General features: G+C 40.8%; 1 protein-coding gene across 1 annotated transcript in view; it reads right to left on the bottom strand.

Moving 5' to 3' along the window:
* smoc1 (SPARC related modular calcium binding 1) overlaps positions 1-14,753 on the bottom strand; it is a 40,790-nt gene extending 26,037 nt beyond the window's left edge. The window contains 3 exon segments of the mRNA XM_076108007.1: positions 536-619; positions 1,104-1,269; positions 14,268-14,753. Of these exon segments, the coding sequence (XP_075964122.1) occupies positions 536-619; positions 1,104-1,269; positions 14,268-14,369 (352 nt within the window). The 5' untranslated portion in view covers positions 14,370-14,753.
* Positions 14,754-22,792: the final 8,039 nt, after the last annotated feature.

The following is a 22,792-nucleotide window of genomic DNA, read 5'->3' as shown; positions in this document are numbered from 1 at the left end:
CCAGCTCTCCTTTCCTTGGCACACCGCTGTTATTATGAAACAAAACCTTGTATTAGCATACAGAGAGAACAAAATTCACTCCAAACATGGATTTGGTGGGGAATGCTGTTTTCCTAATGGACAGTGGGGCTGAGAAAAAAAAAAGAAAAGGGAGGAAATGCCAGGTTCCAACCTTGACTCTAGACCTATCAATCTCTGCTGTGGTTGAGTGGCTGGCATCCAGAAACTGAGGAAGTGTGTGATCCTGGTCTGTAAAGACTTACACGCCTACAGCGAGGCGGAAAATGAAAGACATCTTCAGTTTAGTTCCACTTTAGACATCTCCTCTTCAGTTCTACTTTTCTGTCTGGGTGCGTTCACTCAAAGCTGCAGCAGCTTTCGTCTCAAGTAAACCAGTGCATTGCTTTCTAAGTTTACAAGACATAGTCTCAGATTTAGTGCTGTCTTTGCTACAGAGGACAGTCTTACCATTTGAGCTCCATCTCCTCGTTTGTAGACCTGGTGATCAGATTCAAAAGGTGTTTAGTGGCCTTACCTTTGAGCTCCAGGTCTCTCGTCTCAGATGTGGAAGTTGGTGCCGGAGCCACCGGCAACTGATCGATTATCACCCAATTTTTACCTGAAACACAGAAAAGTCACTTGAAGCTTTGTGGGGTCGTGGCATGGTTAAGGGATGCTAGCATGCAACTGGCAACTGTGTTGTAAATCAAACCAATATTTTTAGGCAGTTTTTCTTAGGAACCTTTCCGTTGGCCGTAGAGGCAGGAGCAGGCAATATGGCGTTATAATAAGTATTTATCCATCATTCACCTCTAATTGGAATCCTCTCTTCCATTCATCGCGGTATGTTTTGTAAAAGACTAAATTATATATTTCATCTTTCCAAGTTATATTACTGTCAAGTAGTGCTGCAGTTGTAGGCACAGACTGTTTAGAAAATCCTTGTTAGTGCATTCATGGAAACAATGTGCAAACATGCACGTCATGAAAATGTTAATAGTTTCTAGCATTAAAAAGTCACAGATGACTCACAAATCTGAGTTTCCTTGAATGCACCCTGACAAATTACTGGCATCAAGTGAAAACCAGAGTTCAATCCTCACCTCGACACCGGCCGCGGTGTGCCAGTGTCAGTGTTTTATCTTTGCAGCGCGCCCTCTGCAGTTCACAGCCGGTCTCATAGCTCCGGCCGTCCGAGCCGCACACCGGTTTCCCCTGCGTCCGAGAGCAGATGACCCCACAGTGACTGTCCCTGTCTCCGATCAGCCACTGCAATGAGAAATACTCACATAACACAACAGTTGCATCTGAAAGATATTGAGCTGTTTCCACACAGAACTGCTTTCCTTTTGACTCCGTTACGTTCTTTCTAGTTTCACCGTGTTTGAACAAAGGCTGCATTCAGCTGAATCTGAGATTATGCCAAACTACGTACAAATTGGACACATGGGTCACTTGCCCATTTTGCGCAAAATATTTCTTTCCTCCTCAAGCACTTGACGGTCGCTGCCTTTTTTTGTTTAGGCTACTGTAACGAGGGTGTGAGCGGCTCTGCTCTGAAGCTCAACCTAGAGGCTAGTTTATCTAATTGATCTTTGGCTGAAGACAGTTTGAACCTTGATTAAGTTTCAAAGGAGCCAAACCTCATTCAGAGCAATGGGAGTCCTTCTCCCTCTCTCCCCAGGTCTTTACTCATGATCTATTAGTGAGTCGGTTCTACTCTGCCGTTGGAAGTCGGCCTTCTCTCTGACAGCAGTAATGGGTCTTGGCTTTGCAGCTGCCCTTAAATATATTTAAGGTCTAAAGGATTTCAGGGGAGCACAAACTTTACCAGGAAGATGGAGTTGTGGGTTAGTGAGGAGAGAGAGTAGGTGTGTAGTGAGGAGCACCAGAATCCTCTGCAGTGAAATGTGTCCCAGCAGCGTACCTGAGCCAACTCTTGTTGAAAATGTTTCAACTATTTGAAATAACACCAGGAGCTCTTGATTAGTTCTTCATTTCTCGCATGTAATGATTAAACTGTGTGGGCTGCTCAAACACCTGTTTCGAAAAAGACCAAAAAAGAAAAGAATTTAACAATTCTCAAGTAGGGACGTGCATGTGAAAACCTTTCTCAAATGCAGTTTTGACCCAAGGTCTCTCAAAGCAATCAGCATAGTGTCGGTTGGAGCTCCAGATCCGACACAGGAGATGTCATTAGGGGCAGGTATGGAGGGAAGAAGGTGATGGGAAATAAAACGCAGCCAGAAACAAAAGGCACAGTTTCTATCCTTCACTTGCCAACTCCTATCAGACGATCTTTTCAAAACGATCCACAGCACAAATGCGTGTGTGGAGCTTGCATGTATACAAGCACAACTTTAATTCTCCCTCCCCCCCTAATCCCAATGCCCCTCTGTATTTTGAATAACATCAAAATTGTTGCTTGGAGACAGATTTTCTCCAAACATATAAAGAGCAATCAGACGGACCTGAACAAAGTGTAGATGGTAACGAAGCCAAACCACTGATGTCATGAATGAGCTGGTGTACAACTGGATCTCATATACAAATGAATCACCAGGAGTCTTCATCTTACTGCTCTAAACGGATTAACCGCATGCCAGTGTATTTTGACTCTGTCAATGCAGCACTGTGCGCCCATTTATGCCTTTGCGTCACTATTATTATTATAAAAAGGCTCCAGAATCCGTCACAGCCAGCCTGTCTGAATTCTTTGCTCCTCTAACCATTCTGCTCCGTAGCGACTGCCAATAACATCAGACTTTTTAAGTATCCGCCAGTGACACTGTTCTTCTGGACAATTTGACTGTCACAGATCAGTGGACACTTGCACTAATCACCTATAATCTGCTCATTACTGAAGGAGTTCAGCTCAACGTGAACACTATCTGAAAATCATTCTACTTAATATTTGAAAAAGTGTTTTAGGGTATGTCGTACACAAAAAAATAAATCAAACAATGCATGTTGCATACTATAAATAAGCAAAACTAAATTTAGATTTTTAAGAAAAGAAACAACGTAAAAGGACTCCACAGCCATGCTCAACACTGAATGCTAAGGTATGATGTCTATGATGTTCACCATCTAATGCTAACATGCTAACATTTGGTAATTAAACGTAACACAAAGTAGATCCGTGGTTGAAGGGAATGCCATTAGTTTTGCAGGTATTTGGTATTGGACAAATTCAAATTTTGACTTGCTGGTGACGCTAGATTTGTAGTCGGGGCAAAACCAAAGTCATTATAACTCATCTTGAGAGGAACATAAATGTCTGTCTTTTTGCAATTCATCCATTTACTGTTGAGATATTCTCAAAGCCACAAATATGAACCGCATTGTGGCATGAAACGTCAGGCAATCACCAAAGTCGTTATAATACATCCTCTGGGGGAACATGAACATCTGTTGAGATATTTTAGCTCAACCCTTAAACCTCTGGTATGGCTACAAATGATGCAGACTCCCTCAGCCACAGTGGCAGCACACTCTTACCACTTGAGTTTGATATTCTTTGTCACAATCTGGCTAATATGTCTCTCTATGATGACCTGGAAGTGTCACAGGAGTTTAAACTTGTTGTAGCACAAATTACAAATCCAAAATGTGGTGGAAGTAAACGAGACGCAGGTCAGAAAATAATCACTTGTGGTTTTTTACTTTGCTGTTACCAGAGAGTATCTGCCAGCGCTGACGGTTGTGACGGTCATGGACATTCTTTTCTAAAAACGGAGTCCAAAATTCATGAGGTGAACAATCTGCCAACTGGTGAGCTAATATCACCTGTGTTCAATGCAAATTAATTGGTTTGGATCATGTTCATATTAGTGAAGATTTTGGCCCTTTTTCAAGCTTGTTTTAGTTCTGAAACAGATGAAGACCTATTGGAAAGAATGTGGAATAATTTCACCCCATAGGCCATGTTTTTACAATTAAATATAACATTAGGTAGACTGGTTGGGAAGTGTTTTTGCCGTAGAGAAATTAGTATCGTGTCTGTCAGCTCAGGCAGGTACTTCATTATCTGTAAAGAGCAAAGAAAGAGATTAGACTTTTCCTGAAATAGAAAAAGACACTGGAGCTTCAGTATCTTCCAGATAAAATCAGGAGATGAGGTAACCGGGTGGTCCAGAGTTTTAAATAAAAAGTGTCCTGAACATACTGTAGAGGTTTACAGGTTTTTATCTCCACATAAAACAATATGTCTGTTAGAATATCCAAGTTCTGAGCACAGAGCGAGTCGTTTGGCTGCTTTAACTCCTCCATTGAAATGCTTCTCATAAATTGAAACATGAAAAAACTTGTATGACAAGGTGAAAGGATATTTAAACAAACGAGAATAATACTTTAGATGACACAAATTGAACTCGCCTCTCCGTCACAATATGTCCAGAACAAGCCAGACGGTTAAATGAGATTTCAGTTTTGGCATTGAAGCATAGTAGAAAATCTCTCGTCTGACAGCTCAGAGTAAAACTAAATCATGATGTGCCTCTTTATGAGAAAGTGCAGACAGAGAGGAAAACATAGCACATCATTTCATTTTTAACTTGCGCGTCGTCCTCTTGGCTTTGGTAAAGGACGGGAACAATTCAGTAGTCGGAAAAAAGACGTGTATCTGTGTTGTATCAGTTTTTTCCTCCCTAGAATGAAGTAGCATGTGGCTAGAAGCAAGCAGTCACACGTTCCCCTCACAGCAGGAGTGTGTATGGAAAGCAGTTTGTCTACGTGATGAACTTTCAAAATGTGTAAATCAGTATACAAAGCAAGCTATTCTTAAAAAAGTGATTTATCCGGCCACTCATCCAGGTTAAGAGCCACAGAGACGCCCCTGCCCACGGACCGACCCGTCCTCTCCATCCCTGACTCACAGCCTTAATGGATTCAACCACTCTACCTCCTCTGTCATAATAAAACATTAAATCAAAGATTTTGAGACGACATTGTCCAGTAAGTGGAAATAAACACTCCCACCAAGTCTCCCACACGTAGTCATTTGTTAGTCATACTGTCCCACCCACAGACTCGTCTCCCGTAAAGGTGAAACCCGAAACTCAGAAAAAGTTTCCCAATTTACAGTTGGAAGTTCTGTTACTTGAGTTGAAGATTTAAAACAAACAATGAATGCATGCTTGAGGGTACATAAATACTGATAGGACCATTTTGACTTCTTTATTCAGCTTTTAAGGTGAAGCTGGTGGCTGTCGTTGGTAGTCTCGTTTACTCCGATATGTGCACATTAGACCATTGGAATTTATCGAGTTATTAATTATTAAAAGACAAGTAACGTTGCTGAAAGTTAGCTTGAAATAAAAACTATTTCTTGGGGAAAAAACACTAATTGTTTTTACAGTCTTTTGTTCCTATGGATTAAACAAACTGGACATAAAGAGTTAATTAGTGAGCTTTAGATGTGCTCGGTAATGCTTTTACCTTTGGACAGAGCCAAGCTAGCAGTTTCCCCCGGTTTCCAGTCTTTATGCTAAGCTAACAGGTTGTAGCTTCATATCTAACAAACAGAGAGAGGTGTTGATCATCACATCATGCTATCGTCAGGAAAGTGGATAAGCGTGTTTGTCAATGTGGAACTATTCCTGCTAATGACAACTGGTCAGTTACTGATGCAATTCTTACAAGGAGCTGTGTAATGCACTCTGTGTAACTATACTTGCCAAAGAACTGTTTCAGATTATAACAGCCGAGTCAAAAACCTCTAAATTAATGAGAGAATCTGATCTAATCTAATCTTCTGACTCAGACTCTCTGCACTGTATCCCTGCCACTGCTCAGGTCGGATCAAGTCCCACAACAGTCTCTACGGCACCACTGCTTTACATGACTTCCTCACTACAATAAATGTGCACGTGGTTCACATTTCAATCCTGCCAAAATAAAGTTCACCCATACCAGCAGTGAATGACACTGAGCCTGGATCACATGGTGAAAAACAACTGTTAACCTGCGAGGATACACCAGAGGAGTGAGGTTTGTCTTTTAGTACCACACAAAGAAGTTTGTAGGCAATCAGCAAAGCATTTGACACCATTCATACGCTTTCTGTGGTTCCTAGTTCACCAAATACTATCTGAATTATCCTGATGTGGTAAACCGCACCCATCTGGCGGCTTAAGGAGGTTAAAACAAATACGAGTTATTTTCAGTTACTGTGTCTGACCCAGGTCTGTTTGACGGCAATCAGCTGCTACAGTGTTAGCCGGGATGATGGGACCTGGCATTATCTCCTGAGGCAAAACAGCCCCTCATGTTAGGCCAATAATGGCTGGGGTTGAGACCCGCCCGACGTCCCATAATCAAAACCAAACAAACACATCTAAATTAAACAGACTAACATGTAACAGGAGCTTTTGCTGGATCTGTTGAGGAACACGCGCTGCTCGAAATAACATTAATTACCTAAACCTGTGGGGAGAAGTTCGCTCATGTTCCCTTCCTGCAGATCGTTATGCAACAGGCAGCACATCACAGATTTACGGAGCACCCCTGAAGGATTAATCTCACTTTAACAGCTGCTCAGAGACCCTTTCTTTAATTCACAAGTAGAAAAAGAAGAAATGTATTTTTTAGAGAGACAGCTTAAATAGAAATCCCCAAACATTGTGAGTACACGGCATCCTGGACACCCAGGAACCAAAGAGATGAAGTCAAAGATGAGCTGACCCTAAACCTAAAACACCAGGGAAGTTACTAGTTTGGTACCAATATCTTGACCGGGAAACAATGAGCACTGAGATTCTCACATTTAACAAGCCAAATTCCCCGTACACACACACACACACACACACACGCACACACACACACAATCTCACACACACATCTCAGCCAGAAGCACACTGAGCCCTGAGCTCTCTCTGCACCACTCATAAAATAAGTGAAATGCAACCCCCATTGTGCAACAGTTACAGCATTAACAAAGTGGTCTTTTTTTATTTTTTTTTTTTACCGTCGCTGGCAGCGAATCTAGTCCAGCCTGAGCCTCAGCAGTGGAACACGAACAAAGAATATGATTACAAAATGATTATTTTTATATATGCACGCTTAAAGGGCTTACAGGGGGAAAAGCAGGCCGGAACAAAGGTTGTAAATAAACAAATCTGTGGATTACGTCTCCTACAGTAAATGCAACAAAGTAAAACTTTCCAACTGGCTCATTGTGTGTAGGGTAGAGCTAATTTCTTTGGACAGATTTTTTTATTATAAAAACACACATATAACACAATATAAACAGTAGATCCCCTTTTCACCTTTATTTCACCTATCATCTAACCTTTTTTTTGTCGGGAATAAGCTTGCTATAATTTAGTTTAGCAACATGTTACCTGATTTATATCCCAGATGCACCAGAGCTGTGGTGACAGGAATAAGAGGAGTGTGGACAAATACAAGGCCTGCAGCAAGGCCTTCCAGTAGGCTAGCTAAGTTGCATTTGGAAATCACTGTATTGCTGTCACTGTTAAAACTCACAATAGTACCCCAGTCCACACCCATTAGAGTTAATTCATACCTCTGGTTAGTTTTAAAATCTTACTGCCAGAGCTCTGAGTTTTCATCTCCAGATAACTGTTACTGAAACATCTTAATTTCTTAATGACACAAGAACATTTGTGGCACACACATTTTAAAGAAATTTCAGCATGATTTGGCATCTTTTCTAGATTTGATCCGTGCTTGCCAGTACAATTTCCTTCGTCAATTAAAGACATTTTTTGAAGAGAGGCTGTTATGTAGCTGTATATTTTGCTGCTATGGAAAACTGGATGCTGAACAATTCAAATACAGGCTGCAATATGGTCGTCGTTATACAAAGCAATGGTCCGAATTTGAGATTTCTCTGATGATTGAAACTCCATTTAGTCAAACATCTTTAGTTGGAGAAGCCCACTGTAGTGACACCTCCACTTTGTTCTAACACGCGTTGACTGAAGCTCTCACCCTGACTTGATATATCACATGCTCCTTGTGCTTAATGACATTACTGCTTCCACGGAAAAGGGGTTTGCATGAACAGACGGAGATCGGCTACATCGGTTTGCGTGCGGATGTGTGAGTGTGAGACGGCGAGAGGGAACGCTGTGTGCCAGCTCCACGCTTCGTGTGACGCGCTCATTATCCCCTTTGGGCACAACAACAACAAACAATGCAACAACACCAACTCGTACATAAATACATACATAACTGGTCATCTAATGCATCTCTGTGTCATTAATCAACAGGCGTTTTGGCATTCGCTCAATAGCCAACAAGTGGATTACTCAAATGGCGGAAAAAGGAGAATAAAAGTGAGTCAACCACAGAGGAAAGAAGCCAATGAAAGTTGTCCACCAAAGTCGGGGCTAATTGTATACTGTGCTTTTAACGGGCCACGGTAAACACTTTTGTCCGATAATTAGCATTTTGTTTTCAGGAAATAAATGGAATGTCATCCCTCATGCTGTTTTCATTAACACACTTTACTGGAAAAAAAGTAGAGAAAATAAAAAAGGAATCTATGGAAAGTTGCTCACTTCTTCTCCATCCTCTTTTTCCTTTTAAAATTCTAATTGGGTTTTGTCTTGAAAAACAATGTTCAAAGTAACCCTTTAAAACCTTTAAAACCCTTAAAACAAAGTTGTAGCATGTCGTGAGCGCTAAAGGAGCTGAACAACTTTCACATCGGAGGTGCAAAGTGTGTGGGACTTGTGCTGAAGACATTAAAGTGTCGTCCCCTATTTCTTTTAATTAGATATTTATGTAATTACTGTCATGTTTTAGCAGGTAACGTAGTTCTAAAGTTTTGTTTTCTTTCATCTCTCCCACCGGACTGAATCGACAAAGAAATGAAGGATGCAAAGAAATCGGATTTGGCTTTTTAATACTATTAAATACTATTCATTCCTTGTTTGTCATTTAGTCTATCTGGCAATCCGAAAATCCATTGCCATTGATGATTTCGACCACATTAACATAGTCAAATGCAGTCCTACACAGTTTTACATTCACTCTCTTTTAGCTCCGTTTTTGGTCTCCACCAACTCCTAAAGGAAATATCTGGCTCTTAAACTGGTAAATGCTCCACTATGTTCACCAGCTAGTTGCCGAATGTGTCTGTTTGCTGAGCTGATAGCATCCAGCTGTTGCATCTGGAAACAACGCTGATGAGATCAGTGAACCAAAACAGTAAAGTTGTTGATCTGAAAACCAAAACCATAAGCTGAAAGACACTAAAACACTGCGTAAAGCTCAAGGGATTTGCAGAGTTGGGTGATAGTTATCTGTGGCTTTATCACTTGGAACGGCTCTTGTTCACACAGTGATTTGATTTATTGTTTTCATTTTATCAGCTTTAATGTCTTGCTATGGTTATTAAATCAGATTTCCTTTTTAGATGATGTTCAGAAGATTAAATATGACATAAATGAGAAGGATGACTTCCTTATTTTTCTTTTTGAAGTGGTGTAAAGCAATCAAAATGAAAGTGTGAGTGAAGGGGCAGAGGGAGGTGTTCCTCCTTTTCGGAAATGACTCTAAATCTGATTAACAGCATTCCTTGTTTGTCACTAATGCTACATCCTGGCTACAGATCAGTCGGCTGTCTCTGCAGTTCCCAGGGTGTGTGTGTGTGTGTGTGTGTGTGTGTGTGTGTGTGTGTGTGTGTGTGTGTGTGTGTGTGTGTGTGTGTGTGTGTGTGTGTGTGTGTCCATCACACTTTTCAATAGATTTTGCCACCATTGCGTACTTTGACCGAGACCACACACTCGCTCATATCAAAGGAAACGATTAAATATGTGTGGGATAAGAGGCTAATCTGCTGAGCTACTTTGAGAGAAAAAAGGAAGTGTTTCTGCCGTCCTGATAATCTGAAGGATTACAGAGAGCTGTAACTCTTTTAACAGGCAGCCTTCCCCTCAAACAAAAACCGGAGCATGTCACCAACACAGCAAATTTACATAGAGCAAGTTCCCATAGTGGACTAGACAATTGTGTAAAAGCAAACGCATAAACCACAACTATCAGGAGGATCTGCAGGGGGAAAATGCTGCGGGAAGTTGTGATGATCTGTGCATGAAGCTCACTGGACTGAAATCAAAGAGCAGGACGCTGACTGCATTTCACTACACTGATTAGAAAGACCCGAAATTGAGCATGAAATGCATTCCCTGATTATGCAGTTGTCGGAGGGAATCGACATATGTAAGCAATTTGATTGGTCGCTGGTTGAGCGGATGAAAAGTGAGGAAATATCCAAAGACAGTGAGCTTTAGGGGCGTCCCCGACTAAGAATTGACAAAGTGGAATCTTGTTGGAAGCCATGTTGTTAGTTATGTATGATAAGATTTTAAATATCAATTGCCATATTCACATAATTTGCCGTAGATATTCTTAATCCAACAAGGATTTATTCTAACCCTAACCCTTATGCGTTACCACGGTTTTGCACTCACGTTACCGCAGTCTTGGAGAGGGAGGAGTGAGCTGAGGGGTATTCAGTTGCTTGCAATCTGTAACCACACCGCTAGATGTTACTACACGCTGTCCCTTCAAGCCAAAGTTATGCACAAGAATCCCCACAAGCTCCCCAGAGGACGAATCCATCATCTATTCAAAAACACACATTTTAAGTGAGAACAGCAAGGTTCTGAGAACAGAAGAATATGTCTGCTGTTGTGTCCATTTTAAAAATCACACCACTAAACAACAAAAGAACCCAAAACCACAAGCTTCGTCACCAGTAACAGTTGTTAAGGGATTTTCCCTGTAAGCGCCTAATCAGAAACTGCTGCTGAACAGAAAGTCAGGACAAAGTTTAATCTGAAAGGTTTGTATTTCATGACTCCTCACAGAAGACGACGATGCTAAACTGTGACCTTATCGCTTTGCCAAGAATGTTTTTCCCCATAAAGACTAAATGGTGAAATGTGCACTGCACGTCTGCGTGATTATGGCCAACAGCTCTTCTTCTGTGCATCTCAGTGGTTTGATTGTTAGGATACAACCGTCTCACTCTGTCCCCTTAAAACGGTCTCTCCCCATTCGACTATTTGAACACTACCTAACAACTAGGTATCCTTCCACTTAATAAGACACACATATGCTCCAATGTAAAACGCAATATAAAGTTTTATATTCACCTTCTATGGTCATGCGTACTTCGTATAAATAAATAAATCTCCAATCTGTTACAGCCAGCGTACATAACACAACTTCATTGCATCTCAAATGAAAAAATGTCACACATTCCATTTTTTTATTATTCTACTCATTTTTCTATCTTTTTTCCATCTTCAGTTCCTGATTTCTTCTCTTCCCAAAATGCCCATTGACATAACAGATGTGAACTCTGTGCTCTTTTCTTTTTCTTTTAAGTGTCAGAGAAAACACAAGTTCTATGAGCTTTTCCAGTTGAGTAAATGCATTGTATTCAGCAGTGCTTTTCTGCAATTCTTTTCTCTTGTATGGTTTCTCCGCATCATTTCACCTTTAAATATGATGTTTTCAAATTAGTTTTCTTCTCTCTTAAAGAGTCTAGTTCCTGACTTCCATTCCTTTGAGCACTGTCAGCATAATTAAGTCATTGGCTGAACATGCAACAATCACACACAGACACCTGCACCCATACACTGCATGTATCAACACACACACACACACACACACATGCAGACCACTCACACCTGCGCTGTGATCTACCTCACACCAATACAAAGGCTTTCCTGCTTTCCCAAGCTGGAGGTATGTACTCTTGGCTGCCTCGCCGCTCGAGCCTGGCTCTTTATGTTTGTTTTTTAATGAGTTTATGATTCGTCACTGATGCCGTCACCAAAGTATGCAGGTCGACGGCTCATCGCATCCCATCCCCGGCGCTAACAGGTTGATTTGATGAGGGAGATTAAGGATAGATGAGTAAGAGTGGACGGCGTCCCCATTTGTTAGGCCTAACTCCTGATTACCCCCCCCCCCCCCCCCCCCCTTGGGAAACAGATTCCCTGAAGTGAAAACCATTTAGAGGAAACAAGACTTTGCCTTATGTAGAGACTGTGTTCCTATATCACCATAGGAAAATGTGTGATCCCCACCCTGAACCATCATCACACATCCTTATCATCTGAGCGGTGCTGCCCTCCCTCTAGCCGATGGACACATTGCTAAAACAATAAAGGAGACAAAGTCGAAAGTTACTCTTTCAAGATTGAGGACAGAGTGGGATGGACAGACTTATCTGAACTGCTGCAACAACAACGATCACAAGGCAAAAAGTTCAAATTGTCAAATGCTTTGTTAGTGTCCCAATCACTCCTATTGAAATGTTGGACGTTTGCACTTATTGCATCATGGAGCCTCCGGGGAAATGAGGAAGGAGCAGTGCTATGCGGTGAAGTTAGCTCAGGCTTTCGCCCCTGATATCAACGTGGAAAGTGGGGGTGTGAATTATGGTATTACGGCAGCTGTGAGCAATGTTGAAAGTATCTGCTGTGGTGTGAGTGGGGGTGTGCAGCAGGCCGAGTGGGACTGGATTGGCCCAGGAGGAGGATGAAGTGGATGTGGAGAGAGTGTTTAATTTGTTGGGGGGGGGGGGGGTAAAGTTGAGATAGAGATGCTACGATTGCTCACCGAAACTCGGTGAAGTTTTCAGCGTTTCCTTCTGCCGAAAAGTTTTTGTCTCTAAAGCGTCAGCTTTTCAAATTGACATCACCCTCTATTTTGGACTTTATCCAGTGTGGTTTTGAAAGTTTCCCGGCCTGCAGAGGAGCCTGAAATCCTCTTAACTAAAGTTTGAACAGAAAGTAGAAGCGGTTTTGGAAAATTTCAGTTCAGATAGATCACCTTTCTTCTGATTTCCTAGACACCCGAGCACTTGTTGTAGTATCCCCTGTGGCTAACCAAAGATCTGTCAGCTGAATCAGACGCAATATATACAGCAAACTCCGAACTCACTCGTGTGACCGTGAAACCAGTCACTCCACTCTCATGTTTGAAATTATTTGGGCAGTAGGAAAACAATTATCTAGTGGGTAGCAAAGAAGTGATTACGGAAAGTATAATTCACTACGACTCTTTCCACAGAGCCGCATTGACCACTGTGTCCCGTGTAGGGAGGGAGGGAGGGAGGGGTTCAAAGACATTGTGAAATAGGTCCAATATGTGACTGTTGCATATTCACCCACCCCTCTAACCACAAGTATTACTCTGCATCTGTGAGCTGAAACAATGCTGTTCTCCATCACTTCTTTCCCTCTCCGCTTGGCCAGTGCCACAGGTATTTGTTTAAAAGAAACTGCAACAAAAGGGGGAACAAATAAAGCAGTGTGTGTGAGAGAGACAGAAAGGGGAGAGAGTTTAAAAAAAGAGATGGAGGGACATGACGGTGACAAAGATCTGTCCTAGAAAAGTAGAAGGGATCAGAGATGCTGTGGTGAACAAAATGCGGGTCCATATCTTTAAAAACAGTGTTTTATCATGTCTTACACTCTGATTGCAGTACTTTAAACACAGAGATCGGGACTCAGTTCTTCCTCTGATGACTAAAAGAGAGAACAAGTCTCAAAATTGCAGCCATCAACAGCCAAGATGTCTTTTTCTGGAAGAGTAAGGCAGCTTATAACCATGTAACCCATTGAATAGACTACACTTAAGAATAATGAAGAATTTATTCCAAAAATAAATACAACATAGGCCTTGAAAAGTCTTGAATGTTGATGAAAAAGCTGCATTGTAAACATTACTTATCATTTATAACTTATTGCAGCAGCAGGCTTTATTTACTTGACAAGATAATCAGTAATAAACATTATTTAATTCGTATTTTGGCTGAATTTATTTATGTTTCACCTTCCAAAACATGTTATTTCGAGTCTTTGACTGTCTGTTTTGAAAGTCCTTGAATCTGTTGACTTTATTGATTACTCTGTGGGGCTCCTTTCTATGATTCCCTTCGTTTTTCACCTGGTCTGCTCAGAAACGCTGTTATGAACAGTCTCACGTGAACTGCATAATACACCTCTGCACTATATTTCTAATAACATTCATACATACGTCGATAGATTGCATTTTAAACATCTGCGGATTGCCTGAATTCCAGTAAATTTAACAAAGCGGTTAATCATGCCGTCAAAAGCACGATCACACTTTTGATATATTCTGATAAACTACGGCTTATATTCGCACAGTATGACATTTGGCACACAGTGTATTTCGTCACGTCACTTTTAACCGGAGTCCTGTCCGACAGTATATCTTCAAAAGAGCCACTCAGGTATGTATGCACTCACCCGTGAGCCCGGCTTCTGTGCGGAGACTTGAGGCAGGTAGCAGAGGAACAGAGGCGCCCAAAAGCGAGAAAAGGTGAAGAGAAGCAAACTTGACAATAACATAGTTGATGGTCGGTGAGCTGCAGGTAGTCTCTGTGTGTCCGTCCGTCACACTGATGATCAACAGGTCCAAAAAACACTCCTTCACGCACTCCAATCTACTTTCCTTCTAGTTATTTCCCTTTTGTCTACTTCTCCAATAACTAATCACATAGTGCCGCGCGTGGGATGAGAAATCATGACTCGGCCGTGATCATGGTCTTCGTTTTTTTTTTTTTATCCACTGCGGGAGGATCAGCTGTTCATCACGGGCGGCTTCCACAGGTTGAGTCGCGCTTGTATCCATTGCGGCTTCATTTAAAACGCAAAGGAGGGAGAAGCAGCGCTGACTGACACCCACAACCGTCCAATAGCAGCGAGGGACGGCGTTAGAAAGCCACGCCCACCTTTACACTGGTCCAAGATTAACTCTCCACGGAGGAGAAAGGGGCTGCTGTGGTCGGTCAGTCAGTCAGGAGAAGCAGCAGCTGCAGGGACACTCAGTGTATTATCAGTCTTTGAGAGCAGGAACAATGGCCGAGCAATTGTGAAGTCAAATTTTAGGTTCTCATCCCCATTCAGAGACATATAATGCTCTATAATAGCCGAGTATCCTGCTGCCGTGACATTTAGCCTGTGTACTTGGGTTACAATAGAAAACATCTATTGAGTAAAGTCAATAGCTGTCACAAGCACCGCAGGGGTTCTGTGTGTGTGTGTGTGTGTGTGTGTGTGTGTGTGTGTGTGTGTGTGTGTGTGTGTGTGTGTGTGTGTGTGTGTGTGTGTGTGTGTGTGTGTGTGTGTGTGTGTGTGTGTGTGTGTGTGTGTGTGTGTGTGTGTGTGTTGAAAGGATGGGGATTCAGAGGTTGGTTGGGCAAAAACGTCTGTTTGTGACACTTAATCCCTAGTTATTGTTCGTGGTTTAACTTGTTTTTAAGAGTAAACCTTATTATTTGGAAGAGTATGGTGGCTGATCACTGTAAAGAAAGCAGCAGTAATATATATTAATAATAATAATTGCCTAAATTCATGAAAAATACAACCATACATAATACATATGTTTGCAGTTGAAAAATACCAAAGTAATGATACACTTCCTCGCCCTTTTATTAGCTACACAATCTAATGCAACCAGTACAACCTCTCCGCCACAAATACCTTTTACAAAGCTTAAAGTATTCACTTTTTGTGAAACTTTCCGAGAGTTAACTCGATTATCTTCTAACCTCTGAGATTGTACTTAGTGCTGGTGTTTTATCGGACTATATTGACAAAACATCAGCAACCCTTCTCATTATAATGCTGTTTCGTTCAATTAAGACCTCTGACAATGTCAATGAAAAGTGAACATATCGTTTATGGCTTAGCTGGTGTATTGGATTGCATTATAATTTACAGGTGTACCTAATAAAGTGGCCTCTGAGTGTATATTTCAATAAAACAGATGTATGTAAGTACATCTAAAATATTCAAATGTGTAATAAATACATTTTTAGTTTTACTATACTGACAAATATGATGTATTTGTACATAACTTTGTATTTGCATTTCACGCTATTTAATATTTTTAAATACGGGGGGGGGGGCTATTGCACTTTTTACTCCACTAACTGAATTTACTTTCCAGTTGGATTCCAGATTAAGATTTTACACGTCAATCACCTGATGATCTTTTAAAATATGACTCACTTTTAAGTATTAAACCAACCAATATAATGCAAAATAGTTATAATCGACAATAATAAATGAATAAAAACATTTTTCTGTATTATGGGTTCTTTGACTTGTGTTACTTCAAGTTCATTTTTCTAATAATACTTTCAACTTTTACTGAAGTGACCTTTTCGATTTCAGACTTTTACTTGTAATTGAGTATTTTCATAGTGCAGTATTGGTACTTTTACATAAGTAAAGTATCTGAATACGTCTCCAACACTGATCATATTGCATCGATGTCCATCCTGACTGGAAAAAAACAACCTTAAATGGACTCATAAAACTGGCTCCGCACTGTAGTCGTTCTACAAACTCTCAACTTCTTGCTCCCACGTCTTCTTTCTCTCTGCACGCTCTCTTTCTCCATCTTTTCTCTTTCAGATAAATTGTGTGGCCCATTGAGAGCGAGCTAAAAAGGAGGAGGAGAGACCGAAGAGGGAGAGCGAGGGAAGCCGAGTGTTGAGTGCAGGTGGCCGGCTTCAGAAACTGGGCTTTTAAGAGCTGAAAAGGGCCATCCGGTCACCCTTTGCTGGAATGGGTGACCCCCCCCCCCTCAAATCCCCTTCCCTCAGTCTTTGTCCCTATAGATATTTTTTAATTGTTGGCGATGACAGTTCAGCGGCTTTTTGAGTGCCTCAGTGAAGAACCTTGTAATTAGAGCTATTGAGCTGCTGGAATTGGCACAATTAGGGTCAGCATTAACGATTTCTGTGAGCACCGGGCGGTTTCAGGAGGACTATTTTCTCAGAGAGGATGGAGAGAATTTGTGAAGAGGGTCAGGCTTCTGAAAAAGGAAGTTGGACATAAAGGAGAGGAAAAATGGAGGCCTAAACGAACTGGAGACGGTGAATTGTCTGGATACGTCTTTATCGGACCACCGCAGAGACTCTGCAAAGCGCCCGAGTAGTATCATTATCAGAGCTGTGAGAGGTTGGATACGCCTCACTCGGGTGCTGTTTCTCACCCCGGGGGCATCGTCTTCCCCTCCCTTCCTCTCTGCTCTGTGCCAGCCGGTCCACTCATGACCTGGTGTGAGTGTAGAAATGCTGTGGGAGGTGAAGATGAGGAGTAGAGGGGGGAGGGGGGGGGGAACAGGAGTGTCTCTTGGAATGTTAACGAGATCAGTTTATATCTGCTCTTCCCTCTCGCTTCAGCCCCCCTAACAAAGAAGACAAAGTTTTCTGGGGTGTAAAGCTGTTGTAGGGAAAGCATGGCTCTACACTTTAATTCTGTTGTCATTTGGCCGAGCATGAATGAAAACCTCTCACAACAAAAACAAAAAAGGAATGAATGGGCATGCTGAAAGGAAATGTATTTCCCAATTACTGCAGCCCCCCAGCCGCAGTCCCCCCGCCAGCTTACACCAACTACATACGGCCGAAAATTAGCAGGTGTCTGTAGACACAGAAACAGACGGAGCAGGACAGAGGCCACCCAGAGATCTGACGGCCAGGGAGGGGAGGGGGGGGGGGGGGGCACAGATGTTCAACCATGATGTCACATGTACGAAATGTTACACACACACACAGAGAGTTCAGACGCGGTATGCTTAATGTCGTGGGTAAAAGTTATAACATTTAACTAGTTAGTGGTCCCATTAAATGTTACAGGTATTCACAGTTTTATACTATGTGAACCAAACACTTTTCAAAGTAAAAGCTCCTTTTACATTTTTCCGTTGTTTTAGTAGCTTCTCGTTGTTGATCATTTCATAATTATTATTTTTACCTGAGTATTTACATTCTGTGCAACTTTATACTTCAACCACATGTTTTACTGGGAAATATTGTACTTTTTACTTTTCACTACATTTATTTTACATCTGTATGTATGAGTTACTTCACTAAATGTCTGACATATCCACACGGTATAATAAACTCTTTGATAGGAAACTTTGCATTAAACCATGATGGAAAGTAACAAATACATGAATTAAAGTGCTGTACCAAAGAACAATTCTTAAATATTTTTAATTTTGCTTTAATTTTGTCCAGACTACCTTAATTTGACAGCTGTAATTTATACGTCAGATTAAATATTGAATTATTAATATTCAACATTTAAAAGCAACTATTATCTTATCTCTTAATATTTTTAAAGAATAACTAACTTAACAGTTTTCTACAAGATAACAATATCTGAAAAGTCCCACTTTGCATAAAACATAGTTTTTCAGCATACTAATACTTCTGTTAATACTTCGACCACCGGGGTCGTTCAGTATTGAAGTACTTGCACTCCATGTTATGGGACTTTGTACTTCTACTCCTTTACATTTCAGAGTGAAATATTGTCGCTTTTCTCCAATTCATTTTCTGAGACTTTCTGCTACTTTTTTAAATATTTTTTTTACATGCAAAACATATAAGTTTGTAAAATATGTTGTTTATTTAACGACCTAAAGTATATCTCCACTGTCACCAGCCTTAACTTTAATGCAACTCAATTAATGCATCAATGATCCAGGAATATAATATCAATAATAACACTCTGAAAGGGGCCATTTTGCATAATGAGTACTTTGAATTTTGATGATACTTCTGTACTTTTACCTGAGTAAATGTTTATTTCTTGTTACCAAAGCACTGATGTGCACACGTCTTCCTCTACAGTTCCCTGTTAACGGTCTGTGTGTATGACGGCTCTAGTGAAGTTAATGTTGTCAAACATGAGCGCTGAATGAAAGACAGACAGACAGGGACGGGGGTTGGTGGTGTCCTGTGGAAAAACCGGAGTTCAGATACAAAGCCCACTCCTTTTAAAGGGTCATCTGGATTTCATTTAATAAATTCCACATATTTTACATGTACTGGCCGCAATTTTCATTAGCTCCTGAAAACGAGGAGCCGCAGATAGCCCTCAGCTGGCCAACAGGTCTGGACAGCAGCAACCTGGCCTCTTATTACCCTCTTCAAACACACACTTGCACGTAAACGCACACACACATACGCACACACACACTGAGGCTGATGTAGCAGCATGCCTAGTGACGCAAACGCACAGCAACAAATAAATAAGCCCCACAAAGCCAAATTATCTGTGACATTAATCAGAGATTCGAGGGATTTTTACATAGTGAGAGAATGAAAGAGAAAATGGCAACAGAGTGCAAAGGGTGTGAAAAGGGCTATTGAGTCTGGACTTGGGTGTCCCGCACCTGCGCTGTCTATTCACCCCACTGTTTACACACTGTCATCCACAATTAATACCTCATGGGGCCTGGGCTGCCTGCCCTCTCCGGGGCCCCCAGACCCATCCAGAGCCCTTATGGATGCTTAATTGAGCATACCGCTCTTCTGATTGAATTAACAGCTCCGTCTCGGGGACCTTTTCCCCTTCCACCGAGGAGGGGGTCTATTCCACACCCGCATGGGACCCGTGTACCCACAGAGGGCAGAGTGGAGGGGGTGCTTCGTGGCTGGAGAAAGCGAAGGGTCAAAAGGTGGAGTTGTTGAAACTGTCCAGAAAACGTGTCCTTTTCTGTTTGCAAACCGATGCTGGAAATGTGAACTGGGGGCAACCAGAGGTCTCGGTCTTCACAGGACCAGTGAGTTCCTGCAGGGCAGCGAGTGTTCAGGACATTGTTGAGAACATACACAACATCAGCCTACAGTACTACAGCACTGCATTGAAATGATCATCTGGTACCTCTAACTTTCTCACATTCTGGTCTGTTTTTCTTTGCTTTATTGTTCTTCTTTTGTTCTGGTTTGCAGCGCAGATATGAATTATTAGAGTTAGACTTCTGCTGTTCTGTATAATACAGTAACACCTAATCTGACAGGTCCATAGCTTCCTGGAAGGAATTTTTCTAATTTTGTAGCAGTTATATGGAAAAAAGCTGACCTTCCAATTAATTAACATCAATTAACTGCTTGCGTAACCTAGAGTCCTTTCTCAGTGGGACAGTTGAACATTCATAATTTAAAAAATTGGTAAATTAAAAACCTGTATAATAAAGCTTTATTCATAATACAACATTCTATTTTGTTCCAATAATCAATATATTTACACATGACCAAAGAATTAAGAATTATGATTGAATTTGTTTCTTGACAGGATGGGAAAGCAATTTGAGAAAACTTAATTTATATGATGATTTTAACCCAGTAATTTGCTGCAACAATTTTAAAAGATCAATCAACTCTGAGGATATATAAAAATAATAAATGGAGAATTAATTCAAAAAATTGTAGAATAGTAGAAGAAAATATGTTATTGCAACTTGCAGCTGTCGTTAGCTCTGGATCGGCAGAAACCTACATAAATACACACATTAGAAGTGAATGACCAATATCTTAAACTATAGATTATAATATATTATTCACATGTTTCTGTCTTAGCAGAAAAATAGCAGAAACAGTTTGTATAAAGTGACTTACCACTCAACTTATCAGAATAGCATCACTCACACTTTAAAGTGTTGCACGAGCCACTCCAATAGTAGTAAAACATAATAATGTGGAAGTGCACATAGACCGACCGTATCCTCTTTATTTCCAGGTCTGTAAGAGAGTTTGCCATGTCTTTATCCGCTCTTGTCAAAGTTCAGCACACATGTAGAGCTGACAATCAGATCGGCCTCTTGGAGGGAAATTAAATGGGTGAATTCATCTCAGCTGAGGCTGTTGAGTCATGTAGCCAAAGGTGGTTATAGCCAGAGTGTCTGTCTGTCTGCAATCTCTTGGCTGGATTCATTTGTTGCCTCTGTGTAGAAATAGGCCTCGTTCATCGGAGTGAACGGCACATAGATCCTCTTAACTGCACAGATTCTGCCTTCACTTTGTTATTCTAACGCAAGACCTCTTAATCAATCATTTGCTGCAAGATCTCCCAGAACTCCAGCAGAGTTTCCAAACGAGGAGAGCTGATATAGAATCAGCTTGTACTTGTACACAATGTTCACGTGCATTAGCAGACAGACTTATTTACTAAAAACTCAGCTTTATTACATTTGAATAGTCTATTTTGCTGCCTTTGGTCATCATGTTCTTGTTTTTTAACAGTACATGTATTTAGTCAGTGGTAGAGGAAATACTCAAATCCTTTCATTAAGTAAAAGTAGCATTACCACAATGTAGAAATACTCCTGCAGAATGGCCTATTTCAGAATAATGTATAATATATTATTGACTTACAATTATTTATTATAATGTTTTTTTACTACATAAACTTTTGAATTTCAGCATTTAAGTACTGTCTTTATCCATAACATTACATCGTACTGTATTAGTTTGTTATATTTTGCATTAATAATCAATATCTTTCATGTAATGGAGTAGAAGTATCAGAAAATGTGTACAAGTACGTCAAAATTGTGCTTAAGTATAGTATTTGAGTAAATGTACTCAGTTTCAACCAGTCTCTCAGCAATTAATCTTATATTTAAAGTTTACCAACGTGACAGGAACCCAGTTTTGAAGAGCCAAACAAAAAAGCATGAAAAAGGAAATATTGATGAATTGAATTGACTGATTTCTTTGATGAATATATTTATTAAGTTTCCAGGTTTTTCCAAAGACATTATTAACAAAACACAAAAAGAAGAGTAAAAACATATCCGGTTAATTTGTTTTCTTAAGTATTTACTGGTTGACTGACTCCTTGATTGATTTATTGATTGATTGCAGTAATTTTCCGTTTTGAGTTTATATTTTAGAGAAAATATAAATCATTACAGTCACAGTCCTGTTTATAACACAGTAAAGTACAAGTTAAGTAAACTGTTATCTTATTAGTTAGATAACAGTTTACTCTGTAATATGTTGTTTGCTGCATCATCAGGGTTGACAATAACGTGAATGTGATTTTTGTCATTATAAAATATATTTTTGCCTAAAAATATATTTTAGGGTGTGAGTATGGTTTAGGTTTAGGTTTAATTTGTAAAATATTGAAGTACAACTATTATCTGTCAAATAAACGTATATTTGTCCTTAAAATGTACTTGGAGTCCTGAGTGCCACGTATCAAACCCCTGTTCACATGTTGTACTTTAAAATGTACTGCTACTCAGAAGGTTTTGGCACCTCTAGACTGGTTCCCACTACAACCAGAATACAAGGGCACCCTCAAAGGCTCTCAACCACCAGCCGGGCATTGCAGTGGTCTCCATGACTGCACAGAGCAGCTCACCTCTCGATGAACCCCCCAGTCCAGCTTTGGTGGTGGGGAGCATGCCCTACCAAAAACAAAAACACAAAAAATTCTGTCGAGCATACCCCCGCACCAGTGAACTGTGCAGCGACCACACCATGCCCTGCTCCCCTTTGGCCCCCATCCCAGACCCCCGGTTAACAAGCCAGCCAGCACGTTCCCTGTTGTCACTTGTTACCCGCTCTCCTCCTGATACGGCTCACGGGCGGGGCCAATTAAACTCGCACTGTTCCCCACACCGGGTCAGGAGTTTAGTGGGTCATCATCATCACTGTGATTTTCACTCAGTTATCTAATCCTGATTCAACTGCTCCAACTGGACCGAACCAGACCAGTCTGCCTCAATAACTACACTACAGTCATTCATGTAGTAGTGGTGGAAGAAAATGGTCACACAGATACACAGAGACAATTACCATTATGTTTTACTCCTTCTACCACATATATACAGATAATGAAACAGTAAAACACAGTTCTTTTTTTATTTTGTCAGCATGGCATAGTACAAACAGATGTCAAGTTTGTGTTTGTGGGTCGTATTAAATGAATCACTGTGACTAGAGTAATGTGCAGGT

Source organism: Anarhichas minor, unplaced genomic scaffold (genome assembly GCF_050575085.1).
Source record: "Anarhichas minor isolate MPS153535 unplaced genomic scaffold, ASM5057508v1 ptg000040l, whole genome shotgun sequence".
NCBI lineage: Eukaryota > Metazoa > Chordata > Actinopteri > Perciformes > Anarhichadidae > Anarhichas > Anarhichas minor.
Note: the sequence above shows the minus strand (reverse complement) of the source record. Positions and strands in the feature narration are given on the sequence as shown.